This window comes from Platichthys flesus, chromosome 3 (genome assembly GCF_949316205.1).
Source record: "Platichthys flesus chromosome 3, fPlaFle2.1, whole genome shotgun sequence".
In the NCBI taxonomy this organism is placed as follows: domain Eukaryota; kingdom Metazoa; phylum Chordata; class Actinopteri; order Pleuronectiformes; family Pleuronectidae; genus Platichthys; species Platichthys flesus.
Genome location: NC_084947.1, coordinates 3,855,069 through 3,879,667, shown reverse-complemented (window position 1 = coordinate 3,879,667; position 24,599 = coordinate 3,855,069). Strand labels below are relative to the sequence as shown.

The 24,599-nt window shown below is 42.4% G+C and overlaps 1 protein-coding gene across 1 annotated transcript in view; it reads right to left on the bottom strand.

Annotated features, from left to right (window-relative positions):
• Positions 1–24,599, bottom strand: part of ksr2 (kinase suppressor of ras 2) — a 78,335-nt gene that overhangs the window by 46,357 nt on the left and 7,379 nt on the right. Inside the window, exons 2-5 of the mRNA XM_062379531.1 lie at positions 23,258–23,398; positions 22,221–22,371; positions 13,218–13,253; positions 11,499–12,000 (exon numbers count right to left, since the gene is read on the bottom strand). Coding sequence (XP_062235515.1) covers positions 11,499–12,000; positions 13,218–13,253; positions 22,221–22,371; positions 23,258–23,398 — 830 coding nt within the window. The remainder of the gene's footprint in view (positions 1–11,498; positions 12,001–13,217; positions 13,254–22,220; positions 22,372–23,257; positions 23,399–24,599) is intronic.

Below are 24,599 nucleotides of genomic sequence, written 5' to 3'. Positions count from 1 at the left end.
TTTTGAAAGACATTCCTGGAACTTTCCCTCCAGGCCCCGGTGGTTTCCTGTCCTGTGGATCTGAGGCGTCTCCTCCACCTGGGGATAATTTGTCGAATCAAGAGACATTATGTGAATCCACAAAAGAGCCTGTATCGAACCTTTCGCTCGGTGACAACAGGATTCCTCAGGGGGCTGAAAAGCTCTGAAAGCCCACGACAGGGAGAAGATGTGTCGATCGATGGTGAAATGTTTTTTTTAAACTGTCCTCGTGTCTTTTGAACGTCCATATTCTCTGCCACCTCGTTTGCTGCCGAATTGTTTGGGGATGAATTGGAATGAAGAGCCACTCATCTCTGAAGATTTAGGTTTTCCAGTGTGTTGTTGCTTGAACTCTAAATGCAGCTGCTTCTGAGTTTGCTCTTTTAGTTTGTGGAGCTTTGTCGCAGCAGAACACAAGTCTGTTCCAAAACAGTTCATCCAGACCTGGCATATAAAGTGTGGGTCACTTTGTTTGAACCACACGGACATTAATGCAAATGCTGGAGGACAAAATAAAATAAAAAATCAATCATATTTATATAAATAAAGATTTGAAGGAATTTGATTTGACTGCTGATGCTTTTTTTCTTCTTTCTGGTTTTCTCATGTATTCTACTGTTTTGACATAGTCTATATAAACTGGAAATAACTGCACTTGTTTAACATACATTGTTTTTCCAGATTCATATTCAAATCCAATCAGTTCAGCCATGAGTCCAAGGGAACATGTTTGTCAGATCTGAAAGAAATCCCTTGAAGTTTTCCTGAGATTTTGAATTCACAAGGCAAAACAGTGAGGTTACGTGACCTTGACTTGTTGACCTTCAATCAGCAAACTCGTATTTGTCCTTTGATTTTAAGTTCCCTGGAAGTGTTCTTGAGATATCGCGTTTACAAGAGTGGGATGGACGGACAATCTAAAGAAGAATCAATGAATAAATTAAGTAAGTGTCTAAAAGTTTGGACAACATGTGTTGAAATTAAACTTTTACTGGAGGTCACCTGTCTTGTATGTGTATTTGTGTGTGTATGTGTGTGTGTTTTCTCCAGTGTCGAATTGAATCTGAATTTATTTTCTCAATTCAGTCAAAATGAAACCATAACTCAAACCGTTAACTCTCTTATCGGCGGTCGAGCGGAGCAGCGCAGGGCGTGAGCGCGGCTCCCTGCCCTGCAGCCGGGGGGGTTAAGTGGTAGTTTTGAGGCAGAGGCAGAGCAGTAAATAACAGTGAGCCTAAAAAGAAGAAGGAGGTCGGAGACGACGTGGAGCCGATGTTATCTTCACCATCAGAGAGAAACACAAGATGAAATCCTCCACTCGACGGCCTGAGTGAGTGATGAACGATGTAATAACTTTCAGGTTGTTGGGGAGTGAAGCAGTCTTATTGTAATGTTTAATAAATCAGAGGCCGCCTGTCAATGTGGCCTGTTTCAGTGCCTGGTCTCTCCCTCACAATAACGCTTAACATCATTTTCTCACTTTAAAATGTTGTGTTTGATATTCCTGTTACAAATATTGAGATGAAACTTGGGATGTGGGCCCTCGTATCTGGAGAACCGTTTATCTTATCGGCTTCACACTTGGCTTATGTGCTGTTGAGGAAGCGCAATGTTGAATTTGGTCACATGATACATTTAATATTAAACAGGAAATAACTGCCTTGCAGTCATATATTAACATTTAAAGATATTTTAATGTCTTTTTTATATAGGACTGACACCGACATCCACACGAGTCACGGTTGCTGATCTCTGTCATGGCAGAAACATTCATATAATCACTTCCTTGTCCCTCCAATCACACGCATTGTCAACAAAGTAAAAGCCTAATGTTTATTCTGTTACTGTAATGGTCTTTATCGAGCTGAATTACAGCTTTTATTTTGAAAAGTTGTGAAATATGGTTTGAAATACTTGTACAATGTATAAAAACTTAACAGCAGTTCACTATATCATTCAAACGGATATATGAGCCACACACATGAACGATAATAAAGCAAATTCAGTTTCCTTTCATTAAAAACGTTGAGTATAAAATATTCACTGCAGATAAACCAGGCAGGATGAGCACAACGTTTTTTAACTTCACTCCGCACTATAGGCTGTTTAAATGTATGCACCCAAACAATAAAAACGTTTTTGATGACCAGAAATAATTCTGAAGTAGCTCCGGAGCAGGTATAAAATGGACACTGCACTTGATAAATCACAAGTTGAACTAAATTAATAAACGCGTTGTGCTTCCTGTGTTTAGTTTGGAAACGTCTCGTTTTCCCATCTCCTTAAAAACAAGAATTACAAGACTTTAAGGAAAACTTCTAATCACCTACTTCAACCCCCCCCCGACCTGCTACCGAAAGCGCCACCCATAAACACTCATATAAATTCATAATCATGACTCCAATATCTGGAGTCGGGGGGGGATGAGCGCTGACAGACGGCTGGATGGAGGAGAGGGGTTGTATCATCTGGCTGTTAAGGGCCTGCTGTTGACATGCCCCCTCACCTGACTTGTCATTAATGGCAGCAGGGGCCAAAGCTCTGATTAACATGGATGATCTGTCGTCCGCAGAGAGAAGAAGAAACCCAACTCGCCTCCTTCCCCCTTCGCTCACAGACGCCATCGCTTCTTTCCCTCTCCCTCACACAAACACCGTTTCACCACATTAATACGCAGCGAACGTCCCACACAGCAAGAGCACGTGGGACCAGTAATCCTCGCAGGTCAAAGGTCAGAGGCTAATGCAACGGTGTGTGTGTCCTGGATGGATTTGAATCTTGGAATTTGCTTTGGAGTTGTTTTCCGTCACAACTTCATAAAACAAAGCTCCGCAGCAAAGTCAGAGTCAGTTTAATCCACTGAGCAGAGCAGTGGACTAAATGCATATGGGATTTTTATTTAGTTCTACGATTATAAAATTCTGCAGCTGCTGCTCTTCTGGATCTCTGGACTCGACTGAGGTTTTCTACAGACGACTATAGCACACACACAAAAAAAAAACTTGACACGGATGATGTAATGTAATTACAGATCTCTGTCCGACATCTCACTTCTAGGCAACATTTTCAAACTCGTTCTAAATCAGTGCACAAGGTATATTAAAGTGCAGGTAACCATAGCAGTAGCACTTCATGAGTCAGTCCGAGGCGTCTGAGCCGCCGGCGCTGGCCTCAGATCTGTTCGGCAAGTCACACAGGCGCCGCGATGTGGCCGCTGACAGACGTTTGGGGAAACACTTCAGCCAATCAGACGACAGCAGGCAGGGATTAAGAATGGCGGCGTCAAATTCCCTCATGGCTAACAAGCTATCGAGCTACGTTCATGCTAATAAGAAGATAAGCACGTTTCACATCTGTTAAAGTCGTTGCAAGTGGATTAATTACAATAACAGACGCGGAAAATGTCTCCAGAAATAATTTTCAGTGACTCAAAGAACTAACAATCAAAGTTACATTGTTATTCTAGGAAAATACACATTTATAGTGATTATTTATCATGAGTAGAAAAGAAAGGACATATGGGCTCTCTGCACAGCAGCTGCTCCCACAGTCAGTGGAATAAACAACATAATAAACCTCAGGATCTTTTATTACACGGAAACTAGAGGAAACAAACTTTTGACCCAAACTTTTAAATACAAGAAAACACGAGCTAATTTTAGCTATGTGCTATCTGCGGTATAAATATTTCAGCCTCTGTTTCAGACAGAGGCTGAAAAGAGGAGCTGCAGCAATGGACATTTTATGAACATTAGAACATGAACAATTTTCCAACTCTTTCACAGACTAAAAATTATAATCGTGACTATGAGCAGAATTTAAGAATCTAAGACTTCAGAGACTCAACTCCTGATCTAAGTCAACGAAGCCAAAACCTCATCACAGTTTCCTTTGCACCACTGAGAAAATGAATCCAATTAAAGTAAACAATATTTCTGACTGAACTCGTACACGTTGCAGTTCAATAACACGTTGACGGGTTCTCAAAGGAGACGCATAATGATGCATGGGGGGAGGAGAGAAAGGAAAGGAAACAGGCAGAGAAAGGGGAAAGGAATGAGGGGAGAGAAATATATGATGTGTACACTTGCTCGGTGAAAGCAAACAGCTAAATTAGTCATGGAATGGATGCAAATTTGCTTCCCCTGAGTGTTGCATGGTAGAATTACCCCGAGAAGAGCGGAGGGTGAATCATGCCAACGCTCGGCGCCGTGTGATTTATTAGCAAACATCCAATTCAATAAGAAAGTGCTTAACATTCCAAAAGCTTTGAAAGTCTCATAAGGTGGCAATAACTATATGATATTACCATTTCCAGTGGCGCGGGGGGGGGGGGAGGCAATACAAGAGAGCGTGGAAAAACAAACACGCCCACTTTCCAGAGCTGTGTTGCTGTGATGTGTGTGTGTGTGTGAGTGTGTGTGTGTGTGTGTGGGGGGGGGGGGGGGGGGGGTGTCACAGACTGAAAAGCTCACTTGGCCTTTTCCGCGCACACACGTTACAAATCATTAAAATAGGCAACGAGGTTCATTAATTGACACTTGAGCCTAAAGAGCCTCTCTGCTGTGAAAAGGGCACAGAGGAGTGTGGGGGGGGGGGGGGGGGGCTGCAACATAAGCAAAATGAAATGGCCTGGAAAATAAAGATTAAGAGGTGCTCAGTATCCGGTGCACAAACTCAAGTTAAAAGTAAACTATCTGTCTGAAAGTCCGAGTGAAGGTTTGAATCTTTGTTAAATCGTTTACATTTGGTCCAGATGAGCTGGTCTCAGACCTGCACTGAACTCCAGAGATCCTCTTTGTGTCTGAACGCAAATGTCTGAGGGAGTCTCCCTGCAGAATACCCGAAGGAGCAGAGGTGGGAACAAAGTAGGAGATCCTCCACAGGATCTACTGAGAGCGAGAGGGCACGTTCATGACGTTTCTAACATGCAACAGACGCAAAAAAGAAAACAAATACCTCAGGATGAAAAAGTGCCACACAAGTAGGAAACTGACGAAGATGTCAAGTGAGTCTTTGGCCAAATCGGAAGAAATCCTCCAAAGATCGGGTCTGAAAACAGCTTTGGTTTCTGAGTCTGTGTGACACCTCTTAGTCAAACATGTGGAATTGGCTAAAAAGAGTGAATCCCACATGCACATGGAAATCAGTAATCAACTCGAAGGCTCCGTGATGTTTAACGTCTCTTTGTTTCCCTCCTGATCTGAGAAAACAACCATTCATCTGGTTTGCATGCTGCTCGTTGTGTTGTCGGCGTGTCGGTCAGTCGTATCACATTCCCAACTGAAGTGTTTACAACAACACTGGAGTGGATTTTTAATTAAGATGATCAGTTATTTTTCGGCGCATCACTGACAACATGAAAAATCCTTCAAAGACTGAATAGAGTGTGATTAGCAAATCTCTCGACTGTGCACCGCTGGTTTGATTGACTTACAGAGCCTGTCTGTGTGTGTGTGTTAGTGTGTGTGTGTGTGTGTGAGTGTGTGTGTGTTTGTGTGTGTGTGTGTGCGCAGGTGCTCAGTCGGGTGGGAAGCCCGTTTGATTGACTGCAGAAATTGGATGCCACATTTCCAAGTCAAATTAGGGGGATGTGGTGAAAGGATGACATCATTAAGTGATTCTCACGTTAATAATTAGATTTAATACGCTGGTATTAAAAAAATAAATCATTCTGATCGCCGAAGGGAAAACGTGGCAAAAACGAGGCGCATTGAAAAAATATTCAGAGTGGATTTTTAAACTGGTCTAAACTGGGATTTGATGACATTTTCCCAGAGCACCAGCAGAGACTTCAGTCATCACATCAAGTTAAATAGTCAGAGATGTGAGATTGCTTGTGAACCCTGTGAAAAGAGAAGAAGTCTTTATGGGCTCCCACTGTAGAGAAAGGACACCGTGTCACCTGCAGGTATCGCCACGCTTCATGTCACTAATTGGCGAATTTATGCCACTTGTTAAAAACTGAATTTCTAATTTTACATTACATCCCTCCACTGAAGGCCGGAGTTATTACCATAGGAACAGGAGGAATCTGCTCAGTGAGAATCTCCAAAGATCGTCTGGAAACATGAATTCAATTTCATCCTTTGAAAATTACACGACACAGAGAATGTTATCAATATCGGGGGGGGGGGGTCTACGGTCTCTATTCAAGGCTATTAATCCAAATTTCATGTGCCATTGTACAGAATGTTAACTTAGATGTGGGTCACAGGTTTTAAAACCCGGTACATTCATCTATTATCTATACAACTTGTTCTTTTTTAAGGGCTGGAGCCATAAGCTTTAAAAATGTAAAGTATAGATAAAGTATTTTATTCAATAGAGCAAAAGTGTCCAAGCAATAAATTCTGCCATTATAACACAAGGTTAATTGAATATTTACATTATTATCCTTTTTAGATAATCACAACTTGTCCATTATGTGTCAGTATAATAAAAAAATATATATATATCTGTGGTTTTGTAGCGAGAATTGATTTATTCAGATTATGCTATTGTCTCTTTCTCTTTCAGATATGTGGCTGAGAGTCTGTAAGGGGAGAAGCCCAGCGAGCAGTTGTGTTCTGATGAAAGGACCATTGTCGCCGTCACGATGGATAAAACACACAAACATTGACCATCCGCTGAAAGCAGGAAACAAGCAGCGTGTCGTTTCCACTTCGCTCGTCTTCGGGGACCTTCGTCATCATGGCTGCAGTAATAACTCCGCGGTGGAGGTTATGGAGCGGCCGTCGTGACGAGACACCGATGTTTGCCGTGCGTAGGAAACAGAGACAACAGCCCGTCTCCTGTATCTGATGTTTGCTGCTTCCTCTATTGCTCCCAGCAGACCCGGGTCACAACATCTGCAGAACCACCGGAGGAGTTTAAACAGACGTGATTGGCTGAAATTGTGCTTCTATATCTAATGGATCAAAAAGCCAGACTCAAGAGGTTATTGATGAGTTTCCCAGTAATTCAATTTTGATGTGGTTTCAGGTTTGCAAGCCGTGTGTGGGGGGGGGGGGGGGGGGGGGGGGCGTTTCATATCAAGGAAACCTTTATTCCTTTTCATGTTTCTCTTTCATCAAGCAATATTTTCTAAAGTAAATGACTTCCTGTGATATGAATGTGATATTTGTTGTCTTCACCGAGGCTGAAGTCTGAGGGTGAGCGTCGTAAATCACCTCTCACTGTAAAAAATGGATTTCAACGACAAATTGTTTTTACTTTTATTTTACCATGACCTTTAACTGAGCTTAATCATTAATAATCTTCAATTTGAAATGATAATTTTTTTTTGTTTTAATGTTGCATTACAGTACCTACTGTTTTTCTCAGGTTTCCGTTTGTTTAGTTGATTGTTTGTTTAGTTGTTTGTTTGTTTGTTAGTCGGAAACTTGGTGGGAGGGCCCCCAAAAAAGGATTGTAAGATTTGGGGGAAGATACACGATTTAATTTATCATGCACGTTGGACGGACGTTTTTTGTCCATCTTTGTGAAGCACTTCTTGACATCTCTTTTGAAAGGTTCTGTATGAGCAATGTTGTTGTTGTTGTTGTTTATCTCTTAGTTATTTCCCTTCTGCCCTTCCCCTCTCACTTATAAAATACAGAAGCCAATAACAATGACCTCACGATGACCCGGGGCCAAAGTGGCTGAAAGAGATTTGAGAATCTTACAAACCGACCTGAACAGACCCACATGTCTCTGTAGGAATAGAAACAAATCGCTTCTAAAACACAATTTAATGTGAAATGTAAATTATAACATTTGCACTGGCACATGACAGGTGGTGAGAAATTCTCCCACACAGATGAAAGATTTGTATTTTTTTTCTCGATTCATTCAGCGCGACTTACAAAATTGGCAGCTGTTTCATCTCGGGGTGAGATTTTTCTTGGATATGTAGATATTACTGAAGCAATCGGTGTAAAGAGGCAATTTGCTCATTATTTCTGGGGCGGGAGGGAAACGGGCAGAAAGAAAAACACATTAAACCAACCAGCAGAGATCTATAAACAGAAGACCAGGGAACAGACACACAAAAGTGTTTGTCCTGTTTTTTCTGTTTGTTTTTTTAAGTAGGAAGAAAACCGGAATCAATTTTCCGAGCGTGATTACAGAAACACTCTTGTACAATTTCTGAAAAACCAACATCTCACAGCTGAGGATGAATTAATATTCAAATGGAGGTTATTATCATTTTGAAAGGCTGTTAAACGCTTACAGCCCATTTAAGGGACAAAAGATAATTGTGCCATCTTTGACAAATACCTTTTAGAGTGTATTTAGCCCAAAACACATTGTAGTGACTATGACATGAGAAAATACACTGGAAAATAACACAGTATAACCAATAGAAGTGCAAATATTAGTACCTCATGAGTAGTATGTGAAATATCACAGTTATTTCATCATTATGTTCAATATCATGTGAATCATTTCTACTTCCTGCTACTTTTGTTAAGGTTTAGTTTTACTGTCTGATGTTATTTGCTTATTTGAAACTTACTTCAATCGTCACCTATAATTTTTATATGTACCTAAATCATTTTGACTTAATTCTCAATACTCAAATCAACTTTACTATAGAACTCTACTGATAAAGTTTCATCTCATTTTCAAAGCAGAAAACAATTAAATTAAATTCATATTTCGTTAAAAAAGTTATCGAAACTAGTTGAATGTTTCTGAAACAAATAGTAAATTGTTTCTATCAGTTGTGAAATCAAACCTCAATTTTCCGTCACTATTTTTATTTGACATTCCTGCAGATTCAGCTCTTTGTGTTGCAGTGATAATTAAATATCCAGGTATATCTCATTAAGGTAAATGGAGAAGAATGTCTCTCGGGGTCAGAGGGTAATCTCTGGTTATTGTGTCCGTGCCGCAGAGCCAGGCAATTAACCGAGAAAAAACGAGGACCTGAAGGAGCACGGGGAGCTTATTAAAATCCTGCGGTTGGTGACAGGGGGAATTATGCATCCTGTGGACGGAGCAGGGAATCACAGAGAAGTAGTGAAAGTATGAAATGTTAAAAGAAATCTGCGGTGAAATGTTTGTAAGTTATTTTTCATCCAAAAATATCCTGAGGAAAAACAATCTGAAAATTACCCAATCAATGAACCAATCAGGGAAGTTTTCAAACACAGCGCTGGGAAACTGTTGGACCAAACCAACGCCGAGTTAATTTAATCCAATTAAATGTGTTTAATATTCCATCCGCTGCTCGTGCCGCATATCATCCGAGAGAAGAATTTGGAGTTTAGTGTCTTGCCCCTTTCTCCTGTGGCCTGAAGGAGTTGGGGAATCGAACCACTGATGCTCTGGGTGGTGGACAACCCATTCTATCACCTGAGACCTCTTTATGTCAGGTCAAACATGACGATCACCGATCCAACCACTAAACCAGCAGCTGGGTTACACAAAACGACACAACTCCCTTTATATCAAACCCAGAAAAACAGCCTCAATAACCCAGAATCGTTCCGTGTGTAACAGAATGTAACACGGCAGAAACATGAAAAGCTTTTAACTTCAGGTATTTAGTCTCGTAAAGGAATAAAACCAGATGCCAACTTTCAAACGAGGCCGATTCCCTCGTGCAGACACAAACAGGTCCGAGCGCCTCGCGCCAGAACTGAACCACCGGCCTGAAGCTTGCCAGCACCGTCCTCCAGCCAATTATGATGCATCATGAGAGGCACTTGGCGACCAGAGAGGCCGGCAGCTCTGCCCCGTCTCGATGACTAGCAACGTTTCCAAACACACACACACACACACACACACACAGACACACACAGGCCATTGATTAGAGGGGCTCGACTCGCAGCCTGCAGTCTATCAGTGCTCAGGGACCGGTAATCAATGCCCTAATGCCGTTCTAGGCCCATTCACTGCAGCCACGATCCACTCCTCACACCGCACACACACACATGAGGATGCAGCCCTGTCCACAGCCGAGCACACGCCGACTACAACCCAGATGGCCGTCGCAGAGGACAACTCCCAAATATTAACTTACCAAGTGTAGCAGTGATAGGACACTGTCCTCTAATGGCATTATCAGAATGAGAGCAACTCTCCCGAGGCAGACTCTGGTTCCTGATTACCAACCAGGGCCGGACCCTGTTTGTGGCCAAATCCGATCAGCATAGCACCAGACACAGGCCCGGCCGGGCAGGAACTCGGCCCCACGGCCCCTTATCTCCACCGACAGCCTGTTGGTTCTTTATGGGCAATGATGCCCTCCTGGGAATTAATCTGATGGGGCACCGGTGGGAGATTGTGTTGTGGTAAAACTGCAGGAAGGGAAAAGTTGGAGCCCGAACTTTCTGGCTTGAATCAGATGGGAGTAAAGGGCAGGAGGAGGAAGGAAGTCTCTGGACGTTCGCTGCAGGCGGGTCATTTGCTGAAATTGAGTGACCAGCGCTAACTCGGAATATTGTCTCTAAGAAACTTTATAAACAAGATAGTTTTGACAGTGAAACAAATTTGTGCAATAAGAAGCATGTAGCCCCGAAGAACAACACAGGACATGATTAGAAAAGCAAACTTTGGCTTTTAAGACTTTCTATCCAGTTGTATCTCAAAGTTTATTTGTGCACCTACTGATCATCCTGTCATAGATACACATTGTGTTTTAGCTCAAACCAATGAGGTGTCTCTTAATACCCAGTAGCTACAAGTAAGTGCAATTTAGAGGTATTTCTACTTTACATGTGTATTTCCATTTAATGCTACTTTACATTTCTACTTCACTATAATCCTGAGGTGAATATTATACCTTATTCCTCCAGTATATTTATTTGAAAACTGGGATTATTGGTCACTTTGAAGGATTTAAGATTTAAAAAATATGAAGCATTAAAGGTTAAACAACCCTGAACAAATAAATAAAATGCTCTTGTACTTCCATATCAATAATTACAACTATCTAATAATACGATAAAGGAAATTAGCTATTTTTCTGAAATGTAACTACTATAGTTTTTGACATATTTATACTAGTATTATTTAGTGTCAGAGTATTTCTTTATCACTATTTACTCTAGATTTATTCATCAGAGTAGTTATTTGAAAGAGGTAAACAATGCACATTTATGTTTGTTAAGTAAACAGGAGAACGGAGAAATGTTTGTCAAATTCAAATTGCTTTAGTGACTGGAGAGGCCTGAACTCACAACTCAATTAGATACACAAACATTAAAGGCCTCATTTGCAATCAATTATGTGATTCATTGAAATTACAAATAGAAACCAGAGCTTAATGAATTTGTTTTAAGGACTAAATTAAATGAATGATTTTGTTTAAAAAGCTCACACATGTAAACAAACCTCAGAAAAACATTAATTACTGAGAATTCTGTTGTTTTTCTTCCTATCATCAATTTGGGAGCGACGCACTTACAAGACATGTTGTGTTTACATCTCAATGTGGTTTGTGTCATGACGTGAACACACAAAGCTCCAAAATGGCCGCCACTTACTTTGGTGTCTGTGTGTCATCAACACGGTTGCCCAGCTGGAACTCATGGGATTTGCTGCGGTGCAGTGCGGTGAAGCCCGGCAGCAGGTGGATGAGTTTGCGGCTGGGCGGAGGCGGCGTCCCCGGGGCTTTCACTTTGTTCCTCCGCCGCATGGGAGGCGTGCCCGGTGGGGTCATGGTGTTGATGACCAGGGGAGTCCGAGGAGGCGTGTGGCCAAAGTGCCTCTGGCGGGGAGACGGGGGCAGGGAGCGTTGACCGAAGTCCAGGGAGGGGTAGAGCCCGGTGGCGGAGCTGTCGACGGTCAGCCGATCGACGTACAAGGGGGGGGCCAGGGCCTGGGGGCTGTGGCACATGTGCTGGTTGTACTTGGATTGGACCTGGGGGCTTTGGGACAGCTGGTAGCGGATCCACTGACTGACCTCGGGCTGGCACACCGGAGTGTTTTCCTTGCCTGATTCAGACGTGGGCCACTGGATGGACCAGTCCTGCTTCGCCTGGCTCCCTGTGGGAGGAGTCAAGATATAAGCATTATTGTTAAAGTCAACACAACCGCTGCCAGTGATGTCAAATGAATATGAAGAGGTTCACAATATGAAAGAACAGATTTTCTCACTTATCTGTAGAAGTATTGAACCATGCAAATGATTTTTTGGTTTTGTTTGCCCAGGTTTTGAGTTGCTCTCTCTAAGACTTGTTTATGTTCCATGCTGCTTTTCTGGAAATGTCTTTTTAACTTTCCAGAAACAACGTCCCTGTCGCTTAGATCCAAAAACCTACCCACTGGAACTTCTTTCTACTGAGGAGTGAGTTCAGCCTTATTACCACTGATCATTGCACTTCAGTGAAAAACTGTTTTTCCATGAGATTAGGTCTTGTCTCAATTCGGCTGGATTTTATTTTAAAAACAGTTAATCCCCGAAGTGCATTGATTCCTGGGATATGTTGGGATAGGAAGGATCCATTAGTTGCTCGGGGGGGGGGTCCCAATGTTCCTTGCAGCTTTTCAAACATGATATTTGAAAAAGTAACAATCTCCCGGTCACTCAATTCCCGAGAGCTACTCATCGGAACTACTTTCTCCCGACGAGTGACTCTCTCTGAAAACTGTTGAAAGTGTCAAAACAGAGGCTGCTGTTAAATTTAATTTAGATATACCAGCAGTGACTGTGAGAGCACTCGGGAGAAACCTGGGCAATTAAAACACAGACCTGTCTGAATGTGTAGATAGCACTCGCGCTGAGTGAGAAAACATGTTTTTTGATAATGTGGATGAACGTCTGTGTGCAGTATCGTGTTTCCAGTTAAATTAAATTGCTTCTTGACATGCTCTTAATACTAAAACATCCATTAACTGGCGGACTTCTTGATGGGAGCAGTAAGAGTAATCCCGGCAGCAGGCGGAGACAGGTAGGACCGGCAAATGCGTTCAATTGGGGCAATGAATAATTAACTCTGCTGTTATCTGATGGGAGCGTATTAGTGGAGCGGAGGTGTTCAAATATGCCCAAAAAGCATGAATTGATGGAGCGAAAAGGCGGAGAGATGGAAGCGTGCGCCACGACAGAACAGGGCGAAGCTGCATGAGTCATAACACGAGCCGACATCCACCCAAACTAAACTTTCTGCTGAATGAGAAGGAAAGAGCGGCAGAGAGGCGAGACACTTGAGGGTGAGCAGCCAGGATGAGTGTGTTCTCGAGCTCAGATGACAATACTTTACCTCCGTTACTGTGCAATTTATCCTCCTCAAGTTGTTCTTGAGGAAAGAAACAAAAAACAATGTGTTTATTGACCCGGTGGAGACACAGCTGAGATAGCACCACAGGGTTCTTCTTCTCTTTCTATCTGCAGTTACCAAACATGTTGCTGGAATCGATCCCGGGTGAAATATCTCAGTCTGCACAAGATCGACCCGACACGCTCGAAAACAAAATGTGAATGTAAATCTCTGTCAACAACCCTGCACCATGTTTTTTTTTTGTGGGTGTCATTACTTTTCTTCCCCGTGTGTGACGTTGTCTCTGAGGATTTAAATTCATCTGAAAACACAAACTTCAAACATAATATCAACACCAGCGAGATCAAATGAACCAGGAGGAAAATATCTCTTTTAAAAAAAGGTCCCAGAGGAAGTGGAAAAACATGATGGGAAACAAAAAGCCTACAGCCGTTCCCATTCGGTGATGTTATGAGGAGGCCACGAGGAACGACGCGTTGTGGGAGGAGACGGCTGCGGAGACACCAGGGACCAAATGTACACGAGTTTTCAAATATTTTTCCTTCGTCCTGACTCAGGGTTCTTACATTTAAAAAAAAAAGGTATCTGGCATCATGAGTGCAGGTTTTCTTCCACTAAAGCTCATGTTGGATTGTGTTCTGGACTATTAACACATTAAATGATCTGTTGTCAGATGTGAACTCCGGAAAATGTCCGGGGAAATGTGGTCTGGACGTTATTCGGAGTTTGAGTTCACATTCATTCATCCTCAGATGTTTGTATTCTTTATTGTTTTCAGATTTGTGTCGGTCACTTGTTAGAAACGTCATCACCTCTGCAACTGGTTCATTGAGAATCATTTTCAAATTCTGGAAAAACCTGAAAAATTCTTCTCAGGCCAACAATTGTCGTTACACTTATGTGCTGCACTGTTTTTCAAAGATGTTAATACCGAGAACAAGCAACAAAAGACTAAAACTTTTACATTCTTAAATGTTTGAGGCTTCAACTCAACCAAACAGAAAATAAGGTACATATTTAAACCTAGGGGCCTTTAGGGGGCATTGCAGCTCAGTTGCTATTTGACAGTGGTAATAAAAAACATGGAATAAGTCATCGGTTCTAAAGCATCGATTGTATTTCCATGAATCCAAACAATGTTTAAGTGTTAAATCAGTGGACAGTTGTAAAAATAGAGGTTACTGATATGTTGAAAAGTCATGCTTCTAACAAACAAACATTGCATGATATTGAATTTCATGGCTCCTCATGCTGTGCTCTGCAGCTGAAGCTTCTTATAAGTGAAGCTCGTTATTATTTGTCATGGAAACCAGCTGGTTTCAGGCCGATATGACGCCCGGCTCCTTTCCTCCTTCAGTTTGTTTCCGTGACATGTGAAACTTCAGGGCTTCGAGTTGAAGATGACAACACCTGTCATTCCTAACAGTGATTGATGTTCCTGAAGTCACATGAATATCAATGGCCTGTCGACAGCTGCCTCTTCACACTCATGGATATTAGACAGTGGGGTGTTTCCAGTCCCGCTGTCACTGACACTCTGCCCTCGGTGTCGCTGCCTGACAACCACACACACACACACACACACACACACACACACTTGTCCCTGAACCTGTGTTAAGAGGCTGACATCTCCACCCTTACAACCCCTTCAGAAGCAGTTTCAGGATGCAGGATGGACGAGTGGGCTCTGAGAGAGTGCTCATCCCCACATGAGGGAGAGGACGAGGAGGACGCCGGATCGAGCCTCCTTGATTAGCAGGAATAAAACCACAGGCCACTCAGCAAGACTCAACTTCAGCTCGACAGAGGTTCATGTCTTCCTCTGGTGGAAAATCCATTAAAACCCCTGGAACCCAGAACTCAATCTCTGCTGCAGAGTTCAACCACACAGGTATTAATCGGCTCCAGCTCAGATCGGCAGAGATGGAAACCAGACATCGGGGTAAACGCACTAATTGGGCTGCGAGGTGAGGGAGCTGCTCCCTCTGATGTCAGCTTGTGATCAATTGGCCATCATATTAAATAGATTGAAAAGGCAGTCTTTCTGTTTGAGTGGAGAAAACGAGTGACCTGGTCCAGCTGCGGTACTCAACACCAGTTTGACTGCACAAAATACCGTCAGAGGTGAAGCTCAGCAATCCTGCCAGCTTCTGATCTTCTGCTACTGTTCAATGCCGTCTTAACTTCCTGCAATTGCTCCGGAAACTATCCCAAAAAAAAGTTTTTCAAACAAACAAACCAAATCCACGGTTCAGCTCTATCCGGACCAAAATCCCCTCTTTTGGTCCGAGTCGGATTACAGTTCGATCCAGTGAACTGGACCGTGGTATCTTATGATTCTGACTTCAGGTCTGTAGTTGCAGACCAAACTATGTGGGTGTAAATCGACTCCTCCTGAATTCATCTCAGTGAGGCTGAGGTCACAGATTGGAGGCAAACAGGGAGCCGATCTGGTTCTGAGCAGATCTCCCGGTGAAAATCTCACTGGATGATGTTTGAAAATGTCAACCAATCACCTTAGATTCAAATGATGAGTTTCCCTCTTATTTGTATTTATATTCTACCACGAACGAGCCTCACTTATTAAAAAAAAAAAATGCTTCTGACAGTGTTCATCAAGCTGAGACCGAAATGAACTTCCTCGGCGAGCTCAGCGATGAACTCGAGTCACGCTTATGAAACTGTTGCTTCAAGTAATGAGTCCATTCATCAAGCCTACCAGTATCTTAGCAACTGCTTCAGCAACAGAACCAGGACCTGACTTGTGAATTTCTCATTTCAAATCCTCTCGATAAGCAGAGGAGTCAGGGAAGAGACTGGATGAAGAACCCAGACTGATCATTGGCCCTTTGAGATCTGTGACTTTCTCTTGTTGGAGAGGGAGTTTTTGAAAGTTGCTTTTTTGTTTGAGAGCTTTGATACAAAAACTTAAAATACTTTGAGTCTGGTAATCTATCACGACTTCTGGAGGATGACAGGCTTTTTTCTCAGCTAACTGCTTTTTGTTTTTCTGCAACTCTGCAGCTTCGCTTTGTTTCGCTTAAATCTCACAACGCTCTTCAACATCGTTCACAGAGAGGACAGGCAGCTGCTTTCTGTGAAGAGGCTCGAGAAACAACTGTTGGATTCCAGCTAAGCAACTATCAGCAGAAAGACACAGTAGCTGCTGAAGCATGTATAGCTGCTGCAGAGCCCGGAGTTTCCTTTAGGAGCTGGTGGAGAACAAAACTGAGATAAAACTCTACTGAGGTGATCAGTCTGCAACTCTTATTAAACATTCATATATATTCTAACATAGATCCGGCCATTTTTAGACCTTTTCATGAAGAATTGCTTCAGACTATGTCTTTAAATAGTTGGAGAAATGTCAAGCTGTTTGTGAAGTTTCATTTGATTTCATTGACAATATACAATCAACCAAATTTTTTGATGATTGAAACGAAGCTCAATCCTGATGGCATTTGAATTATGTGATATCACCTTTTTCTATAAATTAACCAGTGGGGAAAGAACAAATGACCAAAGCAGGTCTACAGGTTTGGAGGGGAAACAGTGTGTGCTCATGTACCGTGGACAGTGGATTGCCCCTTGAAAAACTTGTCCTTTGTCTTCCTCTCTGTTGCAGTGGACAGTACATTTCACAAAGGTGGACAATATATGGTGAACCAGTATATCCACTGGGTTTCCAGTGAGAGAGTAATATATTGTCCACCTCTGCTTCGACATGTCCAGAATGACACCTTCATTTTCTTGTGGCGTTCAGAAGTTACGACCTGGTGTCAATATTGTGAAATAAATACGCTGTTTACCCCCAAACAAATCCTCATAGACCAAGATTGATAAATATTTGACACGTGCATAACTTCAGAAACACTTTCCCCCCTCTCCTGTAAAACCCTTCATCTGCACAACGCACCTGACGCACTCGGGACTGACACTCACGCTATTAGTGGAGTTTTGAGAAAGGCAGATAATCTGCCTCATAATTGGAGTAATTACCTCTGGATGGATGTGTCGCTTCTTCGGGCTAAATGGCAGTGAAATGTGAAATGCCACTGGGACAGAATCTCACTGTAAACAGGATTTGGCGGAAAAGGGCAAACGCTGCGTTCACTACACGCACTGCCCCCCCCCCCCCTTTCTAATCTCCACTCTTCTGAGGACAGGGCCTGTGGACGTCCTCGCCGTGTGAGTCAGTGGGACGCAAAGTTAGACGCTGCTAATTAGCAAACAGCCAATGAGGACCACCCACAGGTGCTCAGGAAGACGGGGGTCGGGGGGGTTCGGTCAATGCTTCTTCTGGTGTCTTTCCTTCCCTGTTGCATCTGCTCCTTTCTTCTCGGCGTGACCATGTTGCTGCTTCACCTCCTGTCGCCGCTGCCTCTTTATCATGTTATTCATCGTCCTTCCTCCCCCACCACCCCCTCTCGCCTTTCCTCTCCTCCTCCAATTTCCCTCGCTCGCATATTCTTTCCCTTTCCCCCCTCAGGCGTTTCTTGGTTTTCCTTTTCTCGCTGATGGCATTTGAAGCCAATTAGGTGTTTGTATTTGCGTGTGGAGCCGTCTCAGAGAGCGAGGCACGGGGTCTTGGGCTGTCAAGGATTTCAGCCGAGAGGTAGCGTGGCAACCTGTCCTGCTATTAGCCTGATAACAAAATAACTTGTATTAAAGATATTGTCTGTATGAAAATGTTGTGTGTGTGTGTGTGTTTGTGTAGTGCCTCTCTGTGTGTGGAGTTGTCTACAGGGGCGGGCTGGCTAATGTGTGTATATTGCGGCACAAAGAACCGACCGGCTGCCTCCGAATTGTATGACTCATCCTCGTTGCAACTGGCGGACCGCAATCCCAAGAGCCTGTAGTGAAAAAAATTCTATTAACTTGCATTAGTTTCCTTCCTCCGCCATTACAGCAGCAGCACAGTGCCGCAACATACATTCCCTCGTTGTGTTTCTCCGGTTGTGCGATGCAGGGGACGGGGAAGTATGCAAATGTCCTTGTCTGCCAGTTTTAAGCATTAATTCCTCATGACTCATAAACCAGTGCAACAGATCTTCTTTGAAAGAGCATGTGGATAAATCTGAAAATCCCTCGTTCTGCTTTCACTCCTGCTGCTGGACTCTATCTGCACTTTTGCAACAACCTCCAGATTTTTAGGAGAAAAATAAGTGTTTATATTGCTCGTGCACTTCTTCTCTTGCATATATGCTGACAAACCAACCCTCCGACACACAGATGTGTAGATGTGGCCGAGTTTCCGAGCTACACAACTCGTCTCCCTCACCGAGCTCCATGAGAACAGGAAGAATGCGGCCGCACACCCTGTGCTTCTCTCTGGGCTGAGTGCTCCTCTCCACGCTCTGTGCAGGTGTGTAGTGGCGGCGATGTTGCTGTCGCGCATTCACACATCTCCCCCCCCCTCCCACACCCCCACCCTGTTGGAGAGCCCATTAGTGGCTTCTGTGTGGCCAGAGCCTGCGTTTGGAGAGCAGGAGAGAGCGAGGGGAGGGAGATGATGGGAGAGTCGGTGGAGGCGACGGGCGAGGAGGAAGAGAGGCAGAGGAGGGGATGATGAACACGGAGGAAGGAGGAAGGAGGAAGGAGGGAAAGAGGTTGACAGTGATGCTGGAAGTTTGGTTTTAGGAGGGGATCATAACTTCTATCTGTTTAAAGACCATCTTCTCCATTGTAACTAGCTTCATTTGAATGATTGTTTCTGTCGTCAGTTCATACAGAGTTAGAAAGTGATTCAAATGGGATTAATTACCTTAAAGAGGGAAGTGTATGTAAATTAAATGGGTTTTGCTTTGATTTGTTGATTTGGTTCATTTTAATGAGAAAGCTCACTGGGTCCCATGACCAGAATTAATATGGGATGGAGGGACTGTGGCATTGTGGGTCAGAGCAGGCCCGAGAATGAATGCCTATTATACATGGTAATGTGTTTTTCTTTGGGTATTACATGAAAATACTATAAAAAGATATGACATCTTTTTACATTTGTCTTAATACTTGTCACTAGACAAACTAAAATGTGTTTTCAAGATCCTTAAATTATTCTCGAGGAAATCTAGGAAAATTCATATTGATCTGTAATAATAAGTTTGAATTGTTATACAGCACAAACACAAACCTTTGCATTAGTCAGGTTGCACTCAGGTTTACAAAGCTCTAGGTTCAGGTATTAATCCATAAAAAAACTGCCATGACGGTGGCATGTTACAAAAAAAATACTTCAAATTGATTTTTGAACAACAATCCTATGAAAGATGGAGGAGGGAGCACGTCCACCTCCAGAGACACTGGTTCCATCTCGATTCCCAGTTTTCAAAGTTCTGCACAGTGAGGACAATGGAGATGTCTCCATGACAACTGAGCGAGAGCAGCCAGCGAGGGGTTTCGTTCTTTAGACGGGTCAAGAACCAACTGTCAATCTCAGCCATGAATCAACTGTTGGAAATCAAACGTGGATTTCTGAGAAAGGGCCGCTCATAGAAAGGGCATGATGCAGGGAGAGGGGGGGGGGGGGGGGGGGGTGTCGAGGGCTTCGGGAGGACGACCTCTTATCCGGGCAGGAAGGGTGGAATTCACTTTTACACTCACAACTATACAAACTAAACGTAACTGTGAAAATAGAGAAATATTCACTGTTACATATTCTCTTTGGTTTGATTCACCTGCTGCATTAACGCTCTTTAATTCTGTTCCTTTATCTTTTTGTTGCTTTCACTGAACTCCCAGTTCTCCCAGAATAACAATCATATGACATGTTGTCATTTTCAGAGCACCTGTGGCTCAGGAGGTAGAGACGGGGAGGGGGGGGTGCCCACGAAAGAGAACGTGGGTGGTTCGATCTCCGGCTCCTCCAGTCGGCATTCACAAGGTAAGTGCACGGTATCAAAGGGCTGCCTCACACCAGAGGGTTTTGAACTCTTTAACCGATTTTAAAAAGAGCAGGAGGGGGGTGGAGCCACGGTATCGAGGGCCCACCAACACATGGGCCTGGAAGTCAGTGAGGTTTCATCTTGTTCTCAAGGCATCAAATAACTGATTAAAACCAAAACTACCAGAAACATGAACTCGATCCTACGTCCTTCTAATATAGGAACTACCGATGATGTATACTGCAGCCAGCCACTAGGGGGAGATCAAGGCACTTGGCCAATGTCACGTCGTCCATTTTTATTGACAGTCTAGGGGACACAGTTAAAGTCCTGGACAGAGACGTCTGAGGCCTGACAGGTCTGAACCCGGCTGGGACCAGCTGACGGACTCTGTCGGGGGGGACACCTGTCAGTCTCTCTTTCACAATATCCACCATCTCCAGTGAAACCACTGGTGCAGAAAGATAAGAGTGAAGTGTCTGACCCCACCCTGTCAGACAAAAGAGTGCAGGGACCAGTAGAGCAGCAGAGGAGCTGTGGAGCTCAGCACCTGCACACTCACTGGTTGTGTTCTGAGTGTCCTATGAGTTTTTCACTACATTCATAGAAAATGTTATAAAATACAAAACTCTGATTTAAATTCTCCTCTAATAAAAATAGTCTATATAAGTAAATCTCTGTTTTATTGAAGGCTCACGGAAGAAAAAAACTATTCATCAAGTTAATTTACTCAATAATTCAGAAGAACCGTCTGTTTCAAAGAACATCTGTTAGTGTGTGTGTTTGTGTGTGTGTGTGTGTGTGTGTGTGTTATCAAACAGTAAAGGTTGTTACTAAACCCCTCAACGCAGTTTTAGCTAGGCTCTACTGCCCCCTTCTGGGTCCTGTGTATCATTGCAGTAGCAGCAATCTGAGAGACTAAGAATATGTTTACGGTCTCTACCGCCACCTGGTGGGGAACCGCGGTACAAAGGAGAGGAAAAATGTCTCTACATCTCAAGGAACAAAAAAAGAGGAAATATTAATAAACTTAGATCTTACTTTTGTACGATGTTTACGATGTTAATAAAGTTTTATTTCTGGGAAGAGTTCTGGTGTTGAAGTGATGAACATTGATTTCAAGTTTTATTCAAGCTAGAGACAGAGACTGAACGACTGAACGACTGTGGCTGAACAGCTCCACCTGCTGGATAGAAACGTGCACAATCTTTTGATAGGTGATTTCATGGAGGAGAATTAAAAACACAGGGTCAAGTTAAGATCTAACCAGATTAAAACCTCTAATTCACAGCACTTCGTAAATGTTGATGATAAATAAAGAGTGGATTATGGTTTATTATAGTTTTCACTGCCACAAACACATCAGTCTGAACATAAATAATCTGACATTCTGTTGTTGATTGTTTATTAACTCGGTTTATTTCCCCTGAGGAAATTGAAGCATCTTGTTAAATGATTCTTTAGCTAAATTTACAACTAAATATGTTATCTTCTGTCACATCAGCACCACATTATTATAAGAATACAGATCTGGGTGTTGAACTACAAAATGTAAAAAGTTTACGTCTTTGTTAACCGTGTCTGATTTTCCTACTTTCAACACAGCCGTAGGATTTAATGCAGTAAAACAAAATTATTTGTGTTAAGTGATGAAACTCACTGTGTTATTTCCTCAAAGTAACATAGACATGCTGATGTAAAGGTTTAAGATAGATTCATCTTATCAGTCGTCTCTTTTTCTCTCAGCAATCTACTGAATAATATCTAATTCAAAAAGAAAAGTCAGTTGATGACAATAATAAGTTTCTGTCCAGCAGCAAGTTCTGAAGTCTGAAACAGCAGAAAGTCTTTGAATGCACCACAGATCATTTTTAGTCTCTGCTTCAAACTGTGTAATTGTTAAACAAAACCTCACTTTGGTGAGAAAAGTGAAGATAAAATATTTATAATCTATTTAAAAAAAAAGTTATTTAAATAAAGCCTGGAAAATCTAGCAAAAATCACAAAGGTAACACACAATTTGATTTATTAAGATTAACGTTATTATAAGTCAATGAGCTCATCCATGTGTGTGTGTGTGTGTGTGTGTGTGTGCGTCCCTCACCGAGCTGGTGGGCCTTTCCGAGGCAGGAGAGGGAGGCGTTGAGTCGGGCACACTCTTCTTCGTTGGCACCAAACTTCTGCAGCAGCTCACACACCTGCTCCTCGCTCATGTCCAGCAGACCCTCCAGGGTCACCTCGCCTGGGCTCATCTCCTGCAGCACACACACACAGACAAACAAACACACAAAGACACACACACAGACACACACACAGACACACACACATAGAGAGACACGCACACACGCAGACACACACACACAGAGATAGACACATCTTTAGCAGTATATCCAACATTTGGTTTGAAGTTTAAAAATGTCTCACTTTGTCCTCAAATATCAACAAAGGGTGACAGTATCTTATCCACTGATTACACTTAATGTGGACTTGTGTATATACACTATAAAATTGCTTAAATATCATCTGTGACTCATACGACCAGCCTCATAGAGGACATGCAGTTTATAACACAGGAGCAATAATAATGCATAAGAACTAAAGTCCTGGGTCAGTAAGTTTGTTTCTGCCAAAGAAAACCAGACTTTCATTCATTCTGTCACTATTTACCAAGTAACACTAAAAGGGATGAGAAAGATATTTTTTTAAGTTTTTGTGTCTCTTGGTTATAATATTAATATCAGTTACCAGATTTATGATTTGAGTGATCACATCAAATATCGCTATTTTTAGAGTTAAAGAAAACACACCATCTGAAAGAAGATTATGAAAATAAAAAGCACATGTTCCCTCTTCAGATTTGATCAAAAACACATTTAAATGATAACAACATTTTATTGTAATTGTAATATATATAATATGGCGCATTGGTCATGTGTCCCCAGCCTCACGATTACGTGGATTTCACACTAATTCTATCACATTACTTTTCGTAGTATTTCCTACGAACCCATGATGAAACCAGGCAGCTGCCGACCCGCTGATCATTTTCGTAGGAATTCACACGAAAACTTTCTGCATAACTTTTGGTAAGATATCTGACATATTCATGAAAAAAAAAAGGGTGGTAGTTGGAAATCTCACCTGCGTGACCTCCTTCCTCAGGTTGACGATGCGGAACCAGTGGCAGAGGCGAGGGAAGTCCTCCAGCTCCGCACTGCGCTCCTCTAAGGCCACTTTGCACTTACAGGACAACTGGCGGCTGAAGTACTTCACCAACTTCCCCTGAGAGAAGAGAGAAGGAACCACAACGACCACAGGACTTTAACATTTACATATATATCACTTGTTAATTGTTTGATTTAGTTTTAGAATCAAAGCCTGCTTGATGAAAATGAATTCAGATCTAACATTGGTTGAAATAAAAAATAGTTTTCTAATAGCTGCTTGGTTTTTTCCATTTTATCATAAAAGGTATTAGCATTTATCCAGATTGTGAACAACACACTACTCCTAAAAGCTTTTTAAATCCAGATTGTCGTTATTCAGATTAATTATTTTACTAAATTATTTCATCATTCCATCATTAAGTTGTTTAACATATTTCTATCTATTTTATTTCTATAATTTTACTGATTGTTACCTTTTTTTATTTCTTTACCCCTTTTTCAATTGATCTCACTTTCAATTTATTTTATAATGAGATTTTTTATTTACTCTCTATGTTGTTTCCAATGTCACCAGTTCAGCACCTTGAATCTGCCCCTGTGTATGACATGTGTGCTTTTTAAATAAAACGGCCTGACCATGTGTATTGGACCTAAAGAATCAACCTGCTCTTTATTTCTGATCATGTCAACTCAAAAATAAAAGATGAATAAATGTAAATATTTAATCCTAAACTAGTTTGTTCAAACATCTTTAAAAACCCTGACGTCCAGAATCAAGCAGCAGCAGCAGTTTGTTCAAACTGGTTATTGCAAAGTCACTGAAATCCCAGTATACAAGCTGAATAATCGATGAAGGGAACTTCTCCTCCACCTCAACTTCGACCACTGAGCTCACTTAACGCCTGTTTGCTCCACTGGGGGCGGCTCAGTGGTTAGTGGCTGAAAGCTGTGGTTACACTGGGAAACTGGCACAGGGAGTGGAGTGGAGAGGAGTGGACACATGCATCAGCATTTTTATTTCTCGTCTTTTGATCAGACAGACACATCAGGAGAAAACAAACCAGTAACTGACCATAGCTCTGAACTCACTGTCTTAACTTTGTACCTGATGTGATGCAACATTTGACTCTAATTCACATGTTCAAAGCGTGTTTGAACCACAAAGGTCACAGACGTGTCCTCAGATAACGTGGTGAGCGGCGACAGGAAGGAGAACAAATGATATTTCAGGCTGAACCAAAGACATGAAGTGAAAGAGATTCTCATGTTCAGGTCCCACATGCAGGGGAGACTGGGGGGGCTCTTATCAGACAGTT